This window comes from Kogia breviceps, chromosome 1, assembly GCF_026419965.1.
Source record: "Kogia breviceps isolate mKogBre1 chromosome 1, mKogBre1 haplotype 1, whole genome shotgun sequence".
In the NCBI taxonomy this organism is placed as follows: Eukaryota; Metazoa; Chordata; class Mammalia; order Artiodactyla; family Physeteridae; genus Kogia; species Kogia breviceps.
In genome coordinates this window covers 177,585,253-177,606,718 of record NC_081310.1, presented here as the reverse complement: position 1 = coordinate 177,606,718, position 21,466 = coordinate 177,585,253, and the positions used below count along the sequence as shown (strand labels likewise).

Sequence of the window (21,466 nt, the reverse complement as noted above, 5' to 3'; positions counted from 1 at the left end):
CAGCAAGAGAAGCCACGACAATGAGAAGCCCGCGCACTGCACCGAAGAGTAGCCCCCACTCACCACAACTAGAGAAAGCCCGCGCACAGCAACAAAGACCCAACATAGCCAAAAATAAATACATAAATAAAATTTTTTAAAAATATTTTTTATCACATTTAATATCCCATTGACTTTGTTAACCAGAATGATAGGAGGGTGCAAGTCTCTTTTTCTCCACAGGGAAAACCAAATTCCCACCATTTATTGGAGGGAACTGGTTTAAATATTATCTCTAACATATGTTAAACCTCCAGTCTTCATGGCTGTGCCTCTGAGCTCTCAATTCTGCCCCATTTGTTTATTTGTACATCATTCTGCCAATCTTTCCTTGTCTTAACTACTTTAGTTGTATAATAAGTCTTGTTATCTGAGGGTCATTCTCCTCACCTTGTTCATTTTCTTCAAATTTGCCTTTGCTACTATTGGCTGTTCTTTCATATGACTTCAGGATAAGCTTGACATGTTTCCGAAAGCATTTTTCTTTCTGAAAACATTAATTTAAAAAACATCTTATTTAACCCTTTGAAACTGAAATAGATTTATAGATTAATTTGAGGAGAACTGACATGTTTACTGTGAGTCTTTCCTTCTACAAGCAAGTTATACTCTCTATTGATCTATGTCTCTTGAATGACCACCAATCAAGTTTTCTAATTTTCTCCATAAAAATCTTGCACAGGGCTTCCCTGGTGGCGCAGTGGTTGAGAGTCCACCTGTCGATGCAGGGGACACAGGTTCGTGCCCGAGTCCGGGAAGATCCCACATGCCACAGAGCGGCTGGGCCTGTGAGCCATGGCCGCTGAGCCTGCACGTCCGGAGACTGTGCTCCGCAACGGGAGAGGCCACAACAGTAAGAGGCCCGCGTACCAAAAAAAAAAAAAAAAAAAAAAATCTTGCATGTCTCTTAGATTTATTCCTAATCACAAGAGTTTTATGTGCTTTTATGGATGGTATCTTTCATAAATAGCATTTTCTGTATGTTGCAAGTATTTAGAAATGAGATGGCAGAACTGCCAAGAATGTGAAGGGCCTGGGATTTCGCACTACTCAGACCCTTAGCTACCACTGTGTCCTGGATGCTGGCAGAAGACGTGAGACTCCTGGGTCAGACACAAAGGACTTTGTTCCTTGTGGCTCAGCAAGCAGCATTAGCTTCATGTTTAAGTCACTGGTTCTACTGCCTTCGAAGTCCCACAAGGATGCAGCTCATGCAATGATTGCGCTTGTGTAATTGCTGAGGACCCCTGAGTTGAGGGGACCCAAATGTCTGACCTTTGCTGCAGAGGAAGACTTTATCTTCATTACACTGGACAGTAAGCAAATCTGCCTTCTGTTCTGGAAGGAGACACTTACTCTGTATTCCAAAGATGGTTGACATACAAACATTCTTAAAGAGATTGTCAAGAAAAAGACCAAACAAAGGGCAGTTAGTGCCTCTGTTTGCAAGTCATCCAGGAATGCAACAGACCCGTGGAAAATTGCTTCTCAATGTTAATTCTCTCAAGTGTTTTAAGAATTTGTCTGTAGAATCTCTTAGATTTTCTGGGTAGACAATCACATGACCTACAAATATATAATGACTATTTTGTTTCTTCCTTTTCAATGGTTTATACCATTTATTTACTGTTTCTTTTTCTTATTACATAAGCTAAGAAATCCGGTACAGCTTTGAAGAGAAAGAGAGATAGTGAACGTCCTTTTTAGGTTTCTGACTTTAAAGGGAATGCTTTTTAAGTTTTTATCATTAAGTGGTATGTTTACAGCAGGGTTTAGAAAGATCCTTTATTATGCATCATGTTAAGGAAGTTCCCTCCTTCCTAGTTTACCAAGAATTTTAATAAATTGCTTAATTTTATCAAATGCTTTTTCTCCATCTGTTTTACATGATCATAGGATTTTTGTGTCCGTTAACTTGTTAATGCTGTGACTTAAAATGACAATTTTCAAGTGTTGAAATATTCTTGCATCCCTGGAATAAACCCAACTTGGTCATTATGTTTTTTTAAAATATATTGCTGTATTTCGTTTGATAATATTGTGCTTAGGGTATTTGCATCTATATCTATCATTGAGACTGACCTAAGACCTTCCTGTTTCAAACTGTCCTTGCCTGGGTTGATTATCACGGTTCTACTAGACACATAAAACGTAGTGGGTTGTTTTTTCTCTCTTTTTAAAAAATTTTTGAAGCAACTGGTATATGTTATGGACTCTCTGCTCTCTGAATATGTACCTGAGCCCAAGATACTTGACTGTCATAGTCACATGCCACTAAGAGTAAAAGGGAGAGAAAGAACTGAGACTCTGAGCCCATGACATGGGAAATTGGGGTCTAACCATCTATTCACCAGGCAATGACAGCTGTGACGGGGGTTCAGTTAGCAGATCCCTCAACTCACACCCTAAGCTGAGACCTCCCACTTTACATCATCAACAATAAAGGTGATCTTTTGTCTCGCATAATTACTCTTTTACTTTATTCCCCAGCATGCCAGAATCAGGCCAAGGAGGAGAGGAACTCTTTAAAGGAGCCCCACTTGGAGACCCAAACTGGCAGGTACACAGAGAAGGCTCAGGCAATTGATTAGAAGGTAATCAACATGGTAATTAAAGAAATATTTCCTAAAGTATGGTACATGCACCACTGTTGTAGATGATATTTAGTGGTAAATATATAAACCTCCGTTATCTTTTTTTAAATTTTTATTTTTATTTATTGAAGTATAGTTGATTTACAATGTTGTGTTAGTTTCTGGTATGCAGCAAAGTGATTCAGTTTATATATATACATATATATGTATATGTGTGTGTGTGTATATATATATATATATATATATATATTCTTTTCCACTATGTAAACCTCTGTTATCTTAAGAGTTATGTGTTTATTTTCATATAGATTAGAAGATATAACTGTATAATTACAAACAATAAGAGATATAACTATAACATCACACTTGCAATTTTACAGGCATAGTGTAGAACTAGGACAGTCAATTTAAAGAAAAATAATACCATAAGTAAATAATAATGCAGATAGTAAGAAGATATGGCAAAAAATGAGATGGTGGTATGCGAATAACCAAAGTTTGGAAAATATTCAAGTAAAGGCCTGTTTAGTAAATAATGAGCCAGTGTCAGCCACCAGCTCTCCCCTACAAATGCACGCACATCAGGAACATACAGGGAGAGTAAAAGATTAAAAAGTGAGAGAGAGGGCTTCCCTGGTGGCACAGTGGTTGAGAGTCCGCCTGCCAATGCAGGGGACATGGGTTCGTGCCCCGGTCCAGGAAGATCCCACATGCGGAGCGGCTGGGCCCGTGAGCCATGGCCGCTGAGCCTGTGCGTCCGGAGCCTGTGCTCCGCAAAGGGAGAGGCCACAGCAGTGGGAGGCCCGCGTACCACAAAAAAATAAAAAAAAAAAATTAAAAAAAAAAAAAAAAAAAAAAAAAAAGTGAGAGAGAGAGCTTCCCTGGTGGCGCAGTGGTTGGGAGTCCGCCTGCCGATGCGGGGGACATGGGTTCATGCCCCGGTCCAAGAGGATCTCGCATGCCACGGAGCAGCTAGGCCCGTGGGCCATGGCCGCTGAGCCTGCGCATCCGGAGCCTGTGCTCCGCAATGGGAGAGGCCACAGCAGTGAGAGGCCTGCGTACCACAAAAAAAAAAAAAAAAAAAAAAAAAAAAGTGAGAGAGAGAGAAGACATACAGATGGCCAACAGGCACATGAATAGATGCTCAACATTGTTAATCATCAAAGAAATGCAAATTAAAACCACAATGAGGTATTACCTCACACCTTTTGGAATGGCTATCATCAAAAAGACCACAAATAACAAATGTTGGTGAGGATGTGGAGAAAACAGAATCCTTGTACACTGTTGGTGGCAATGTAAATTGGTGCAGTCACTGTGGAAGACAGTATGGTGATTTCTCAAAAAACTAAAAATAGAACTACCATGTGATCCAGCAATTCCACTCCTGGGTATAGATCTGAAAATAATGAAAACACTGATTTGAAAAGATATATGCATCCCAATGTTCATAGCAGCATTATTTATAATTGCCAAGATATGGAAGCAACCTAAGTGTCCATCAACAGATGAATGGATAAAGAAGATGTGGTATATATATATATATATATATATATATATATATATATATATATATATATATATACAGTGGAATATTACTCAGCGATAAAAAAGAATGAAATTTTTCCATTTGCAACAACATGAATGGATTTGAAGGGTATTATGCTTAGTGAAATAAGTCAGACAGAGTAAGACAAAAACTGTACAATATCACTTATATGTGGAATCTAAAACATAAAGCAGCAAACTAGTGAATATAACAAAAAGGAAACAGACTCACATATATAAAGAACAGATTAGTGGTTATCAGTGGGGAGAGGGGCAAGATAGGGGTAGGGGATTAAGGGGTAGAAACTACTATGTATAAAATAAATAAGCTACAAAGATATATTGTACAACAGAGGGAACATAACCAATATTTTATAATAACTATAAATGGAATATAACTTCTAAAAATTGTGAATCACTATGTTGTACACCTGTAACTTTTAATACTGTACATCGACTATATCTCAGTTTTTGTTAAATAAAAACTTTTTAAAAAAGGAAAAAATGACCAGGGCTCCTATTCAGAGTATCATGGTCTAGAGTAAATCCCTTCTTATTTGGCCCAGGGTGGGAACCGGGCGTCTAATTTCCTATCTGCCCCCCTTCTGCAAGCCCTAAAGTGAAGCCTGCTGGTTGATCTCCCCGTTCAGTAAGCATAGAACAAATTAAAGATATTTTCAGACACACAAAGATTCAGATAGCTTTTCTCCCAGGTACCCCTTTTTTAAATGTTATTTGAAGATATACTCCAGCAAAACAGAGACAAAACCCAAGAAAGAGAGAGCTAATAGATTCATGAAAAAGTGGAATTAACCCAGGAGTGCAGTGAATAGAAATACCAGAGGTCCATAAAACCATCAGTCAAAATTAGAACAGGAAGTCAGAGGGTTTGGAGAAGAATGTCCTTAAGAAGAAAATGGGCTTCATTCAACAAATAATGTAATTAAGAAGCTGGAAGATTTTAATGACCTGATTAAAAAGGCATATGTTTCTTTTCACAAGAAGAGAAGAGAAAAGCAGTTTAAAACTCCGGGAGAACAAAAAGTTGTGTAAGAAAGTCATGGCCCAAACGTGAAGCAAATTAAAATATAACATGACTTTGAGTATCTAAAGGAATGTAGAAAAATACATTTGAACTTGGAGCCTGGAGCATTTCTTCTTCAAGAGCATTTAAATCATAAGATTATAGCTCCTTCTGTATAGGTCCCAGGATGCTAGTTAGCTCTGCAGAGAATAATGTTTACATAGTCATAATATTTTTTAAAAACACCTTATTGATTTTTCAATTTTTGAAGCTCAGAGATAGACAACACACAAAAACAGAGCATTTTAATTATGGGTACAGGACCAGATGCAAATGTAATGGTTTAGCAAGAAGAGGGAGGAAAAGAGTGATCAAGGACGTCTCATCTCACACAGCCAAGAGTCAAGAGATATTGCATAAAATTAAGAACACAAAAAAGAGCTGGAAAATGAGTAGCTATCCAAACTCTGGGGGGCAAGTACCTTTGCTAAATTTCTCGTCTTTCAAAGTAGGACACTGTTAACTCCTCAATAGCCACCTTCCCTCCTTCCTTTAGTCCTAGAACCCCTACATTTCAGCCAGACACATGACTACTCAGAGAAAAATTATATCCCTCAACTTCCCTTGCAGCTACATGTGACCAGGTGACCAAATTGAGGCCAACTGGATGTAACAGAAGTGATAGGCCTCTCTACTAGCTGGAATAGGGATGGGACTGGGCATCTCTGACCCAAGCCAAGAGTTTTTCCATTAATAATACTAGCTAACACTTACATGTAGGCTACGAGTCAGGCACTTTTCTAAGTGTTTTGAATGTATTAACTCATTTAACTTAATGAGGATGTGTATTTCCTATTGCTGCTGTAAAAAATTACAGCAGTGTTGCTCTAGAGCCCACAAGCCACAATTACTGAGCCCACACACCGCAACTACTGAAGCCTGAGCTCCTAGAGCTCATGCTCGGCAACCAGAGACGCCACTTCAATGAGAAGTCCGCACATCGCAATGAAGAGTAGCCCCCGCTCGCTGCAACTAGAGAAAGCCTGCGTGCAGCAACAAAGACACGATGCAGCCAAAACCAAATTTTTTAAAAATTAAAAAACAAAAAAACAAGTATTAAAAAAAATTACAGCAGTGATTTAAAACAGAACTCTTATAGTTCTGGAGGTCAGAAGTCTAAAAGCAATGTGTCAGTTAGGCTCCTTCCATCTGGAGACTGAGGGAGGAATCCATTTCCTTGCCTTTTCAGCTCCGAGTGGCCACCTGCAATTCCTTGGTTCGTGATCCCTTCATCATATCACTACAGTCTCTTGCTTCCATCATTGCATCTCCTATTACTACTTTGATTTCCTACCTCCCTCTTACAAGGACCCTTGTGATTACATTGGGCCAAACCGGGCAACTCAGGATAATATCTCAAGATTCTTAACATAATCACTTCTGCAAAGCCCTTTTTTGCCATATAAGGTAACACTCACAGTTTCTATGGGTTAGGACGTAGACATCTTTGGGGGGACATTATTCTCCCTACCTTAGACTGGAACTATAGTATCCCCATTTAACAGATGAAGAAATTCAAGCACAGAGAAGTTAAGTGGTATGTCCATGGTCACACAGCTCATAAGCAGCAGACCCATGATTTAAATCCAGACAGTCTGGCACCAGAACCTGTGCTCAAAACTGGGATACTTTTCTGTCCTGGCAGAATTCTGGGTTTCTGATGATTGTAGGGTCACCTTGCCAGCCCTGGATAGCCTGCAGAGAAAAGTCAGTGTCCATCTTTCTAAGGCACTGTCATTTGGGAAATCTTTGTTATAGTAGCTATATTCTTATACAGGAATCGATAGCTACTCTACATAATTAAAAATAATGATTTGATTTTATTCTGAGTGGTTTGAATCTTTTACAAGGAAAACGTACTCTTTATTCATTTCAAATGTGTTTCAGTTGGAAGGTATGGCTGCCAATCAGCCCACATTATACCCTCACTCACACCTTTCAGGGACTCCACTGCCTCTGGGATGGAGTCCAAGCTCCTCAGCCTAGACTGAAAGCGAGCCCTTCACCCATCTTTCTGTTTCTCATTGGTTCTCTTCCTGGGATCACCCTCAGGCCAAACTAGCGTTTACTGTGACCCCAGAACATACCTTTGGCCATGCCCACCCCTCATGCTGTCCCTTCTGCCTGGAATCCTGCCCCTTTTCCCTCTCTCACTCCTGCCCAGCGTGTCTCACTCAAAACCCACCTGTGAACTCCTATTCATCTTTCAAGACCTAGCCCCTAGTTGCCTGTGGAACGTTTTTGCTTATCTTGGTTTTTCTGTGTCATGTTTAAGATTTTCCTCAAATGTCTGGTGATCCAGGTCATAGTTAACTTGCTCCCCACCCCCAGTCTGCACATAGACACACAGACACACAGACACACACACACACACACACACTCACTCACACCCCTCCCGGGAAGATCAGGCCTCTCCTTCTTTTGCTTCTCCTTGTATGTTCCTGTGTTGAAATAACCACACCAGCACACATTTCCTATGATCACTGTTTATTACTAATATTACTTATTATTTTAGGAATTGGATCTTTAACAGCCTCCAGCAGCAATACATGACTCAAAATAAAAACAATACCAAATAACGGGATAAGCATAAGGATATCTGGCAAAGTCCTGATTCTTCCCATGAAGACCCCTCTGATTTTTCAAAATATTAAACTATTTTTAAAATATCATATGAATGAACGTGTGGTTGTCTGTCTTGCTGGTGCCCAGCACTTGCTGCTCTGCACACCTGCCTGTTCGCAGTGAATCCTTACACAACTCTATATGGTAAAGGTTCCTGTTGGTCTCATAACCAGTGAAATGAGGCACAGAAAGGTTGTTTTATTTCCTATTGCTGCTGTAACAGATTACCACAAACTTAGTGGCTTAAAACAACACAAATTTTTTTCTCTTATGCTTCTGGAGCTTAGAAGTCCAAAATGAGTTTTATGAGGCTAAAGTCAAGGAATTGGAAGGGCTGCGTTCCTTCTGGAGGCTCTAGGAAAGAATCTGTTCCTCACCTTTTCCAGCTTCTAGAGGCTCGTGGACCCTTCCAGCATTGGCATCACTCTAACCTCTGCTTCTGTCATCACATCTCCTCTTCTTGGACCTCTTGCCTCCTTCTTATAAGGACCTTGTGATTATATTGGGCCCACCTGGTTAACTCAGGATACTCTCTCCAACTCAAGATCTTTAACTTAGCCCCATCTGCAAAGCCTCTTTTGCCTTGTAACTTATTTATAGATTCTGGGGATTAGGACATGGATATCTTTGAGGGCCATGACCCAGCCCACCAGAGAGGTGAAGTGACTAGTCCAAGATCACACAGTAGCAAGTGACAGAGCCAGGTCTCTAACCCACTCTAACTCTTTCTGGCTCCAAAGCCTGTGCTCCAAACCTTCTTTCAACACTAGGCTTAACAGGCTGAGGGGGTTGGTTTGTTTTTCCTTTGGGTCCACATGCACTATGCATTTGATACCCACCCCCACCCATGTTTACTTGGGGTCTCCCCAGCCTAACCAGGAGGGACCCCAGCTCTACAACCTACCTGCCACCAGTGTTTGTTGAGTGGGTATATGAGTGAGTGAGCAGACAGAAGACTGCTGTCTCCAGCACCTTCCCTCTAGCTCCTGCCTCTGGCTTGAAGATGCTCCCTAGCTTGTGAAGCCGCCGAGGATACCTGACCTCGGGACCTGGGCCCCTCATTCTCCTAGTGGATGTTGGTTCCCTTCCAGCCACTCAAACCCTGAAGGAGGGCCAGTCCTCCCCAAGACAAGGGGCACAAAAGCTGAGTGCCTGGCCGGCCTGGAGATGGAGGACATGAGGTCCCTTAGTCCATCCCGTGGGCATGGCGCTTTGTCAGGAACTTCCAGAGACCAGTACTGTTGGGCCCAAGGACCAAAACACCCCAGCTGCCTCAGTGGCTTGCCTGGACTCAGCCCTCAGAATCCCCCTTTCTGGACTCACAGCCCAGTCACTGCTGGCCCACGCCTCGCCCCACCCCACACTTCTGCTTGTTTTCTGATCTCTGTTCTTCTAAGAAGCACCTCTCCCCTGCCTAGAGGTTCCCATCCCCATCCTGGGCCTGTGGCAGCGCTAGCAAGTTGAAAACGCAATTACATTTCGATTATGCTAGTGCTGGCCAGACAGAGGTTACTGTAAGTCACAATGGAATCAGGAGGGAGGGGGAGGCGGCACCTGGGGCCAGTGCCTGGGCTGACACTTGAAGACGGATGTGACAGGGACCTGTAGCTCAGAGGCTCAGGATTAGATCAACAAGGCTGGAGCTGGCCGGTTCCAGGAAGGAGGTCGTGTGGTCTCAGTTGACTGACAGCTCAGGCAAAGCAAAGGCTTCAGCCTGGCCCTCCCTGGGAGAAGGAGATTCCAGGCTGAGGGGCCCAGCCTGGAGATGGAGGATATGAGGTCACTGGGTCCCTCTCCTGGGCACAGATGCTTTGCCAGAAGCTCCCAGAGCCCAGTGCTGTTGAGCCCCCAAACCAAACAACTGCAGCTTCTTGTGGGTCTCCTGGAGCATCACTGGCCCCCTTGGGACCCCAGGATTTTCTCTGAGCAGGCATACCAGGGTCTCTACCCCATGCCCGCACAGGACAAATAACTGGCTTCTCCTACTCTCAGGCTGTGGCTAAGAGAGCCAGACTCAGGACCTGGGGACCCAGAGCCTCCTCCCTGGCAAGGGTCTGATAGGGGAGGAAAAAATATCTGCTGCTTCGGGGTACAAGGAATCACTCAGGATCCTTTGTCCTGGGCAGCAGCCATCTCTGGGGTACCAAGGGATGAAGAGAGGGTTTGGCGAGTGGGAGCCCTCTTAAGGGGAGACGGGACTGGCTCTGTGACATTGGGCTTTGCGGGGGTGGGGGTGGATTCTCCACCTGACTCCGTCCCCACAGACACGTGCACCCCCATTATAATGACTTGGGGGCACCTGGGAAGCCGCTTGATCACTCCAACCCAGGGTGTCTGGGAGGCCTTGAATCATGGCACTCTGAGCTCTGGGTTGGGTTCTAAGCCTGGTCTGTGCTGGGCTCAGCTGGTGCCCGCCACCCACACAGGCACAGAGGGGTCTGTACCTTTCACATCGCCGACTGCAGCTGTCATTTGACTGTCCCACGCTATGTGCCTCCCCTCCCTAGCCCCTAGCAGACAGTCACAGCTCTAGATGGGGGGGGGGTGGTTCACGTGGGGGATTAGATGAGTCATTCCCGTGGGGGCAGACGTACTGAGTTCCACGCACGCACGCTCGCTCGCAGAGCCATGGACACAAAGGCACACCACACTCACATTCTCACACTCACAAGAGAGCACACTGGGAGGCCAATGCTAGTCAAAGCCACAATCACACACCTAGACACACTGAGAGACAGACACCCCCCAACACACACACACACATCCCTCATAGACACCAACAGCAGTACACACAGAGACAAATCAAGACCCATACAGACATATCCTACCCAGGATGCCCCCCAGTCATCAGCCCAGAGCCTGTCCCCTACACACATGCAGGCTCAGAGACACAAACACACACACAGCAACACACTGGGTTCCCCAGACACACAGTCACAGCCCTTACTTCTACATACAGACACTAACTCCATCTCTCTTTCTCTCTCTCTGTCTCTCTCTCTCTCTCACACACACACACACACACACACACACACACACACACACACGCCCCCTGATCCATTCCCCTACCTCTGCCAGCACCTAGGGCAGGCAGGACAGAGCGTTGTTACCGCAAGGATGCTCTGACCCATCACTCACTGTGCGGATGCCACCCAGGGACAGGGTTCTGCCCTAGGGCCAGCCTCAGTCCTTCCTCCTCCCCTGGGCAGGTGAAGGAGGTCCCTGACCCGTCCCCTGGGCTGTCCCAACTTCCCTCCCACACACTCTGTGCCTAATGGTACATCTCTAGCTCCTTTGAAAAAAGGCTTTGGCTGCAACAGGGAAGATGGAAGGTCCATCTCAGGAGTCATCTCCCAGGAGGGAGGGGGTGTGAATCTCTGAGGGTCAGAGGGGAGGGTGAATCTGATGCTTTAGGAAGGTCCCGTCCTGAGACAGATAATAGCCAGGGTGATGGCTTGATGCTCAGAAGGTCACCCTTCACCCACTTGTGACTCCTGGAAGGTCCAACCTCCTCACCATTGCCGCTGTTGTTTCCTCTGCCTTGAATCACCCCCTGCAGGGCTTCCTTCTCATTCTTTAGGTCTCTGGTGTGTTCTTGCTGTAGGAGGCCTGTCCTGATGCCCTGGTTGGATCAATCTGTCCTTCTGTGCCCTCCAGCTCCTCGGCCCCCTGGCAGCTCTCCTCACTCTATAGAGGACTTGCCTGGCTGTGACCCCACCTGGCTCCAGCCAGCCTCCGTCTGGCGTGGGAGGAAGGTAGACCTGGAGAAGAGTGCATGTTTGAATCCCATCTCGGCCTCTGCTGTGTGACCTTGGGCAAGTCACTGAACCATGTGAGTCCAGGGTCCTTATCTGTGAAATGGCGATGGTAACAGCTGCCTCACTGGGTTGATGTGAAGATTAAATGAGATCATGCACATGGTGGGGACTGTACAAATGGCAGCTGTATTATTCTAGCTCATTGCCTGGCACACAGCTTAGAAAATGTTAGTTGAATTCATCAGCCCCTCTGGCGCCCACCCTTCCTGCCCCCACCTACCGTCCCTGTCTTGGGAGGGGGGGAAAGTAGGTATGAACAAAAAGGATTGGAGGGCAGATGGAATCGGAGGCTGGGAGAAGGGCGAGCAGGGCCTTCTGGCATCGCTGGGAGCTAGCTGCTCCAGCAACAGCCGGAGCCTGGCTGGAGGCTGTGTAGTGACCCCCACCTGTGCCCTCGTCCTCATCAGCTAGGTGAGGCAGCGAGGAGAGGTAGAGCTGGGATCCACCTCTGCACTGCGGCTCTTTGAAGCTGCCCGGGGGGCCCGCCGGCACACAGTAGGTGCGCTCTGAAAGCAGAGTAGCCGGAGGGAGAAACGTTGAATGAATGCGAAAGGTATGAATGAACGGATGGAAACATAAATGGAGGTGAGATGGACGCTTGAAGTCTGGGGCGAGGAGGAACGAGCATCTCCCTCCAGGCCTCTGGGTTGGGAGACCTGCAGCCGAGACCGTCCCGGGGCTCCCTCCCCTCCCTGCCCCTCCCCCCCCCCGGCCTCCCCCCGCTCCGCGGCGCGCAGCCTGGCGGAGCCCGCGCCCAGCCACAGCCCGCGTCGGAGCCAGCGCTCGCGCCCAGCCGAGCGAGCCCAGGCAGCGCATCCTTGGGAGGGGGTTGACCCGGACCCCTCCCCTCCAACCCCAGTTCCCGGAGATCTGCCTTCGGGGCGGGGAGGCAAAGTCCCGGTGCAAGATCGGGGGATCAGCAGCCGTGGACGCCGGGGTCCCGGAGCCAACAGGTGCGGGCCTTGGGGGACCCCCGGGCTCGGGGTGGGGGGTTCCAGAGGACCCTCGGCGGGAGCCAAGAGTCTCGGGAGATAACCTGGGTGCTGGGATGCTGGGTCCCCGGCATGCTCTGCCCTCCTCCCGGCAGGCAGGCTCCTAAAGAAGGCTTCGCGCCCTCGCTCCCCCCACTGCAGCCCCCACAGCCCCAGAGATGCAGGGAGGTCCCGCTGAGGAAGCCGGTCCGCCGGCGCCCGCTGGGGGTGTGAAAGAGATCCCTCATGCTCCCCGGAGGATCTCCAGGGATCGGCAACCCTCCTACATACGTCCGGGGTCCTCCCTTCTCAGCCGGAGGAAGGACGGGTCTGAGCGAGCGAGGAGGGGCGGGGTGCGAGGCCGGATTTATGAATGAAGAGGGCGGGCCGCGCCCCGGTCCAGCGACCCCTGGCGGCCGCCAGGGCGCATCGCGGCCAAGGGATTCAAGGGGGGACTAGCGGTGGGTGGGGGCTGACGGGCCCAGCCCCTGTGCTTGGGGCTCTCCCCTCGCTTTCGGAGAGGTTGTCAGTTCCTCCCTGCACCTCTACCCACACTGTGCGTGAGTGTGCGCGCAAGTGTGCGTGTGCGTGTGCGTGTGCGTGTGTCCCCACCAGGGAGGGTCTGGCAGGTCTTGTGGGCGGGGCCGGGGTCTTTAAAAGCCTCCCTTGACCAGTTTTTCAACCAAAAATTCAGGCCTGTGAACTGACTCAGAAAAGAACATTTAAATCAGGATGGCTTCCGCTCTCCAATCTGTGGTGTTTGGTGGACTCAGACAGACCTGGAATAGCAGCTTTGTGACCTTGAGCAAGGGGCTCAACCTCTCTGAGCTTCTAGCTCCCCCTCTGCAAAGCAGGGCTCTTAATAGTGGTAACCGGCAATGACCGTGAAGCCGGCTTCCGGTGCCAGTTTCTGGGTAAAGCAATCGGCATTCATTAGAGCTCATTACTCCTCAGCGGGGCCCAGTGAGGCCGGTTCAGTTATTACTCCACGGGATAGATGGGGAAACCAAGGCTGAGAGGGGTGAGGTAAGTTACCCAACTGGTATGAAATTGGGATGCAAGGCAGATCTGTTTTTCTCCATCGATTTCAGGCTCTCCATAACCCACATGACTGTGAGGAAGCTTATCTGCAGTTGCCTGGCACTCTCCCTAATGTTCCCTTTTCCTTCCTTTAGAAGGTTTCAGGCTGGGGCCACAAACACCTGAGTGCAAGACTCTGGGTCCCCTGAGGGAAGTGGGCTAAGGCCTGGCCCAGGGACGCCCCTCCCTTGGGAGAGCCTGGGACGTCCATCAGCTGTAGTGGCTCCTGAGCTCATGGAGCCCTCGGCCACCCCAGGGCCCCAGATGGGGGTCCCCACTGACAGCGGGGAACCATCCCCGGTGCCTCCAGACTACGAAGACGAGTTTCTCCGCTATCTGTGGCGTGACTATCTGTACCCGAAGCAGTACGAGTGGGTCCTCATCGCCGCCTACGTGGCTGTGTTCCTCGTGGCCCTGGTGGGCAACACGCTGGGTAGGTCTCTAGGTCCCTGTGGTGCTTCGGGCTTCCCCTGGGGACTGGGAGGGGTCCTGGGCCTTGCTTCTCTCCCCCTCCCCCCGGTCCCTACTGGGTACTGTGGGGGAAGGGTCTCACTGATGAGACCCAGCTAGACTGGGCGTGGCTCTGCCGCCAGCCTCATCTCATCTCACTCCCACCCTGCAGTCTGCCCGGCCGTGTGGCGGAACCACCGCATGAGGACGGCCACCAACTACTTCATCGGCAACCTGTCCCTGGCCGACGTGCTGGTGACGGCCATCTGCCTGCCGGCTAGCTTGTTGGTAGACATTACTGAATCCTGGCTCTTCGGCCATGCCCTCTGCAAGGTCATCCCCTATCTACAGGTGAGCTTTGCCTGGGTGCCCCTCATGACCCCCCTGTCATACCAAGTACAAAAACCATGGCCTTGCATAGGTCTCAGTGACCCTCAAACTTGCCATTTAGACAGGACATGGCTCAGTACCTCGGCAGTGTCATGCTCTATTGTTAGCAAGGGCAGGTTGCCCGGCACAAAACTCAAGGACACAGACACAGACACAGCCCACTCGTCCAGAGATCCCCTCCAGGTCACACCCATAGACATACACACAGGCATGTACGGACACATGTACAGTCACTTGCAGGTACACGGGCACACAGTGGAGGAGAGAGGCGCAAGCCCACCGTGACAGAGAATGGGCCTGTTCCCTGATCCCAAGGGGGCCAGCTTTGAGGTGGCGGGCTGGCAAAAGTCTCCTCCCCGCCCCTTCTGCTCCTGGCCGGGGCCTTCCCTCTCCCAGTGGTGGGCTGTCCCGTTGGGTTGTTGGGCCGGAAGGAGAGCTGGTCAGAGGGTTGCATCCCTCGACCCTCTCCCTGTACCCCAGAGGGCAGGGGGGGCACTCCTGGAGCCAGTGGCCCTGTGTCTCTGGCCTAGGTTCATCTCTGCCTCCCAGAATGAGGACTCTTTTTCCTCACAGCCTGGGAAAGGGATGGGATCCCAGGGCAGAGAGAAATGCAGCTTGGATTTCCCACTATTTGGAGGTTTCCCACTCAACCCATTAACTCTGGCAACCCCGAGAATAAAGACAGGCAGGTGAGGAAATCCACCTTAGGCAAGTTATTTAATCTTTCTTGCTTCAGTTTCCTTACCTGTACCTTGGGGGTAAGAGGACACACCTCAAGGGTTGTTGTGAGGATAACGAGAACAGTGTCCGGCACGTAGTTATTTCCTAAAGTGTAAATTATTATTCATAGTAGGGGAGCACCTACTATGTGCTAGGTCTCAAGCTGGACATTCTCCATCCATAATTTCATTTATTCTCACAAGAATCCTGCCAGGTGGATGATACATTCCCATTCTGCATACGAGGCTCAGAGAGGGTGAGTGATTTGCCCAAATCTACACAGGCAGTAAGTGGCACAGTCAGGATTTGCACTGCACCTGGCTGCCTGATATTTCTGGGCTGTGAGCTCCATCACTCACCCCATGTCTCTGGGTGGCCCCCAAAAGGACTGACATTGTGTCCCCATGGGGCAGGCCGTGTCTGTGTCAGTGGCAGTGCTGACTCTCAGCTTCATCGCCCTGGACCGCTGGTACGCTATCTGCCACCCCCTGCTGTTCAAGAGCACTGCCCGTCGTGCCCGTGGCTCCATCCTGGGCATCTGGGCTGTGTCGCTAGCTGTCATGGTGCCCCAGGCTGCTGTCATGGAATGCAGCAGTGTGCTGCCCGAGCTAGCCAACCACACCCGGCTCTTCTCTGTCTGTGATGAATGCTGGGCAGGTAACAGTGGGAGCCTTGGGCAGGTGTCCGTGAAGTGGGCACCTCCGGGGCACACACCCCCAGAGCAGACATCTATCAGGGCACTTTTGGGGTGGGCACCCAGGGGTGGGTATCTCCTGGGAGGACACCCTAGAGCAGGCATCTACCAGGGATACCTCTGGCATGGGTACCTCCTCTAGTGTAGACATCTGCCAGGGGTCCCTCCAGGATGGAGACCACTGGGCTGGGCAACTCCAGAGTCTCTCTGCTATAGCACCTGTATGGGGCCCAGCTGCTTACTTTGGCCCTAGTCAGGGCAGGCTGGGGGTTCCCAGACTGAGCCCAACCCATGCATCTCTTGGCCCCTGCAGATGATCTCTATCCCAAGATCTACCACAGTTGCTTCTTCATTGTCACCTACCTGGCCCCGCTAGGTCTCATGGCCATGGCCTATTTCCAGATCTTCCGCAAGCTCTGGGGCCGCCAGGTGAGGCCCACTCTGGTGTCACTGTCTGGGCTGGGAGGGGACAGGGGTACGGGTCTGAGGGAGTAGACAGCCCTCTGCCTTCAGAACATGCCATCCTGGCTGCAGCCAGAGAGGCGAGGCCTAGGCATGTGTCAAACTCAAGGCCAAAAGTGCTAGTGCCGGCCCTGGAACCGAATAGTAACTGACATCCTTCTAATATCAGTAGCTGCCAGTTATTGCAGCAGTCCCTCCCAGCTAGTCTTGCATCCTCTTCACCACCATAGGTTATCCCCACCTTTTTTTAAAAAATAAATTTATTTTTTATGGCTGCGTTGGGTCTTTGTTGGTGCACGCGGGCTTTCTCTAGTTGCGGCGAGTGGGGGCTACTCTTTGTTGTGGTGCGCGGGCTTCTCGTTGTGGTGGCTTCTCTTGCTGCAGGGCACGGGCTCTAGGCGCGCGGGCTTCAGTAGTTGCAGCACGTAGGCTTACTAGTTGTGGCTTGAGGGCTCTAGAAGCACAGGCTCAGTAGTTGTGGCGCATGGGCTTAGTTGCTCCGTGACACATGGGATCTTCCCAGACCAGGGCTCGAACCTGTGTGCCCTGCATTGGCAGGCGGAATCTTAACCACTGGGCCACCAGGGAAGTCCCTATCCCACCTTAATATATGAGAAAGCTGAGACCCAGAGAGGCAAAGCAACTTCTCCCAAATCCCTCACCAGCGAGTGGACGATCAGGGACTAAAACCCAGGTCTGTGGGGTTCCAATGCTAGGTTCAGTGCCACAACAATAACACCTCTGTGCTGCTGTCCAAATTAGGCACTTTGCTTGCAATGTCTTCACATCTAACCAAAGAAGCAATATTACCCACTTTACAAATGCTGAGTAAGGGCAACCAATCTGCCACGGCCGATGAATGGCAGAGCCTTTCTGGTTCCAGGGCCTTCCTTCTTTCCTCTATCACAAACTGACCAACAGCAGGTTTTTTGGGGCGGGACGGTTTGCCATGGGAGGGGGTGCTCAGAGGCCCTTGGCACTAGCGGGATGAGTCCTGGATCAGTGGCTGGGCAGGGAGAGGAAGCTGGCCAGAACACGAGCAGCCTTGCGGTCCATCAGCACCTGCCACCTGCCCCTCACAGCCCCCCGGTCAAGATGGCAGGAGTCGTTATCCTTATCCAACAGGAAAACCAAGGCTCAGAAAAGAAAAGTGAGTTTACCAAGGTCGCATAGCTCGTGAATGGCTGAGCTGGCCCTAGATCCCAAGTTTCCTGAACTCTAGCCCCATGCCCTTCTGTTGTGGGGTGATTCAGGTGTCCAGTGTGGGAGAGGCTTTGAGAATATCTGTGGCTGCTCCGGGAGCCTAGAACCACCATAGGCCTATCGGCACTGACCTAGGCTGGGACCTATGCTCTGAGGCCCAGGCCATTCCACGCTGTCCACCTGCACGCCCCTTGCTCAGGCCTCCCAGAGTCAGGCACGAACCAGGGGAGGCACAAGTCATCCAACCACCCCTGTCCCCACAGATGGAGGTGGTGATTTAAGGAAGATGGATGGGTGGCTGGAAGGATGTTCAGGCCCCAGGCTGTGACCTGGGGACTTGTCAAGGGTGCCCTACCTCATCTACAACTAAGGGTGAATAATACCGTCCCAAGAGGCATATTGTGGGTGGCCTCACGATGAGCTAATGGAAAATGGAAGTACACTCAAGTCCAGAGTGTTGGCCTTTATCATGAATATTAGGCTCCTTCCTGCTGCAAGGCTTTGTTCCCTTGCCCACCTCCCCCTGCCCCAGGGTCCAGCCTGGAGCAGGCCCAGCGAAGCAGAACGACCCTCCCAAGGAGCTGTACCCACCGCTGCTGTGTGTGTGCTGGACAGATCCCCGGCACCACGTCGGCCCTGGTGAGGAACTGGAAGAGGCCCTCAGATCAGCTGGAGGACCAGGGGCAGGGCGTGGGCGCAGAGCCCCCGCCTCGGGCCCGTGCCTTCCTGGCCGAGGTAAAGCAGACAGCCAAGATGCTGATGGTGGTGCTGCTGGTCTTTGCCCTCTGCTACCTGCCCATCAGTGTCCTCAATGTCCCCAAGAGGTGAGAGCGCGTGGGGAGTGGTTGGGGGTGGGGAGAGGTGGTGGGGTCAGAGGAAGGAACTCTCTCTGCTTCGGAGAAAGACCTGGCTCCACCGATCATCCACTCTGTGACCTTGGAGGAGTAATTTCTCTTCTCTGAGCCTCAATCTCCTCATCTGTAGAATGTGAATAATAACCGACCTGCCTCCTAGGGCTATCGTGAAAATTCTCTCGTCTGGGCACTCAATCATCAGGTTGTCAGGGCTGGGAACGGAGTGAACGAGTGCACAGGACAATGTCCTGCATTCCCGGAGGTGACATCTGGCGGGAGAGAGAATGGACATGTATTACAATGTCAGCCAGTGATAACTGCTTTGAAGAAAAAATAGGGAAAGGGGATAGAGAATGACAGTGACAGAGGTTGGTGGGGTTAAAAAAAAGTTTTTTAGATGTAATGGTTAAAAAAAAAAAAAAAGCCGCTCTGAGCAAGTGACCTTTGGCAGAGACTTGAAGGAAGGGAGGAACCACACCCACAGGTGTCTGGAAGAATAGCAAGTGAGAGGCCATGGGGTGGGGGTGGGGAGGGGGGCAGGGCAAGACCCTGGGCTCTTTGCCATGAGACAATCTCAGTGTGAGTTTGTGCTTGGTCACTTCCTGGCTGTGTGATCTTGGACATATCACTTTGCTTCTCTGAACCTCAGTTTCCCTATTTGAAAAGTGGATGATGTCTATGACTCATCATGCTGCTACGGGGATGGATGATAAAGTGGAGGGGGAGCCCCAGGGGATCACACACACACACACACACACACACACCACACACACCCCCCCACACACACACACACCCTATCCCATTTCTGAGTGTCCTGCCCCCTGGTCCTAGGGTGTTTGGGATGTTCCACCAAGCTAGCGACCGAGAAGCCGTCTATGCCTGCTTCACCTTCTCCCACTGGCTGGTGTACGCCAACAGCGCCGCCAACCCCATCATCTACAACTTCCTCAGTGGTGAGTGGGCTGGGGACGCAGAGTGACTGAGGGTGGCAACAGTCCCCAGGACAACAGTCTCCCCATCTTCAACCCAGGCTGAATAAAGCATGCGGGGAAGGATACACCTGCTGCCTCCTGGGGATCGTGACCCTGCTCTGGGAACTCCCACTTGGGGGGAAGACTTGTCCTCACCCAAAAGCCTTGGTCTGAGTGGGAGACAGGCCACACTCCCAATAGTGGCCAAAGAGGTGACCAACACCAGGACCCAGTTTTGCAGATTATGCAGACCACTGAGTGGGTGGCAGCGCAGGGGCTGGGCCAGCTCACCTCCACCCCTGCTTGATGCACGCACAGCAGGACTGCCAATCAGCCAGTCTGGTCAACACAGGCTCCAGATGGAGCCCCTGCCTGAGAAGATGACTGCATAATCGAGGCATTAGGGGGAAGGGGGGCCACCAGCGAGGCAGCCCAGGGCCAGGAAACAGCTTCCCCATGCCCAGCTAGACACGTGCTGGCAGAGTGGCACGAATTTGGGGGGGCTACCCCTGAATCCACCTGCCTCCAGCACCAGCCCTCCCACTCTCCCCTCTGCAAGTCCAGGCATCCCTGGTCCCCTGCCCCCCAGCCCAGGCCTCCTCTCTCTGCTGTCCCATAGCCCCCACCCCTTTCCACTACCTCCTGGTCTCAGGGTGGAAAGGCCCCACCCCGGGCCCCCACCTGGGCTCAGCAGAGTATGACTCACCAGACCTCTGACAAGGACCAGGCCTACAGAACTAAACAGACGACTGCTCAAGCCTGGACAACCTTTTGAGAAAAGGTTGAAAGGTTAAAGAAGGGGCTGGGGTCAATGCTGTAACCCTCACTGAGACTAAAGAATTACTCAACAAAGGCTAGCCGGGTGGTTTCCAGCTCAGAGGAGAGAACAGATGAGCAAGTGGCAGAGGACACATCAGGCAGACTTCCTGACATGCATTCCTTCGTTTGGTCTACATTTACTGAGCGCCTACTGTGTGCTCGGCCCTCTGCTGGGCACCAGCCAGGCTTGCGGGGTGATTGAAACATGGTTGTTTAGTTCCAGCACCATCTGTAGCCTTGTCTCCTCTGACTGTACAGGTGGCTGTGGTGGTCCCTCCTTCCCCACTGTCCCCTACCCTTTAAGCGAAGGCTTTGGAATTAGAATGGGGCCCAAATTCTAGCTGGTGACCTTGGGCAAGCCACTGCACCTCTGTGTGCCTCTGTGGAGTGAGGCTAAAGGACTCCAGGCCTTCAGGGTGCTGGGGCGAGCTGGGCGACAAACTCAGGCGCCCGGCACAGTGCCTTGTGCAAGGGCTGCTGCCGCAGTCATCTTCATTACCATGGGGCAGAGGTGGGGAAAGCCTAGCCACAGATGGTGAGCCCTGAGCCCCTCCACCTACCCGCCAACGAGGGCAGAGGTGACCTGAGCTCCCTGAGCCAGACAAAACGTTTTCAGCCAGGCTCAGAGCCAAAGCGCAGTCAAGGAATCAGATGAAAATTGCATTTTTCCTTGGGAACCTGCTCCAGGGCCTCTGTCCTTACTCTCCCTGGCAGTGACGAGGTCGCCTTGGGGCTCTCTCCTGCCCAGCTCTACCCTTCCCTCCCACCCCCTCACAGGCAGCTTGGCTGGAGCTGCGTGGGGGTCCCTGGGCCCAAGGCCCCTTCCTGCAGCTTCTGTCTCCTTATGGCTGTGTCTTCTGTCTCTCAACCAAGGCAAATTCCGGGAGCAGTTTAAGGCCGCCTTCTCCTGCTGCCTGCCTGGCCTGGGTCCCTGTGGCTCTCTGAAGGCCCCCAGCCCTCGTGCCTCTGCGAGCCACAAGTCCTTGTCCTTGCAGAGCCGGTGCTCCGTCTCCAAAGTCTCGGAGCACGTGGTGCTCACCAGTGTCACCACGGTGCTGCCCTGAGCGAGGGCCATCCTGGTGGCAAAAGGGGGTGCAACCTATCCCCTGCCTGGGCTGCTCCTCTGGCTACTGGGGAACCTGCC

At 50.7% G+C, this 21,466-nt stretch overlaps 1 protein-coding gene across 1 annotated transcript; it reads left to right on the top strand.

Annotated features, from left to right (window-relative positions):
- Window positions 1-13,977: 13,977 nt before the first annotated feature.
- HCRTR1 (hypocretin receptor 1) lies at window positions 13,978-21,386 on the top strand. Its single transcript, XM_059037605.2, has 7 exons — window positions 13,978-14,192; window positions 14,382-14,560; window positions 15,733-15,976; window positions 16,327-16,442; window positions 18,294-18,502; window positions 19,364-19,485; window positions 21,196-21,386. The coding sequence occupies exons 1-7, from the start codon at window positions 13,994-13,996 to the stop codon at window positions 21,384-21,386; spliced, it is 1,260 nt and encodes a 419-aa protein (XP_058893588.1). The 5' UTR covers window positions 13,978-13,993.
- The last annotated feature ends 80 nt before the right edge of the window (window positions 21,387-21,466 follow it).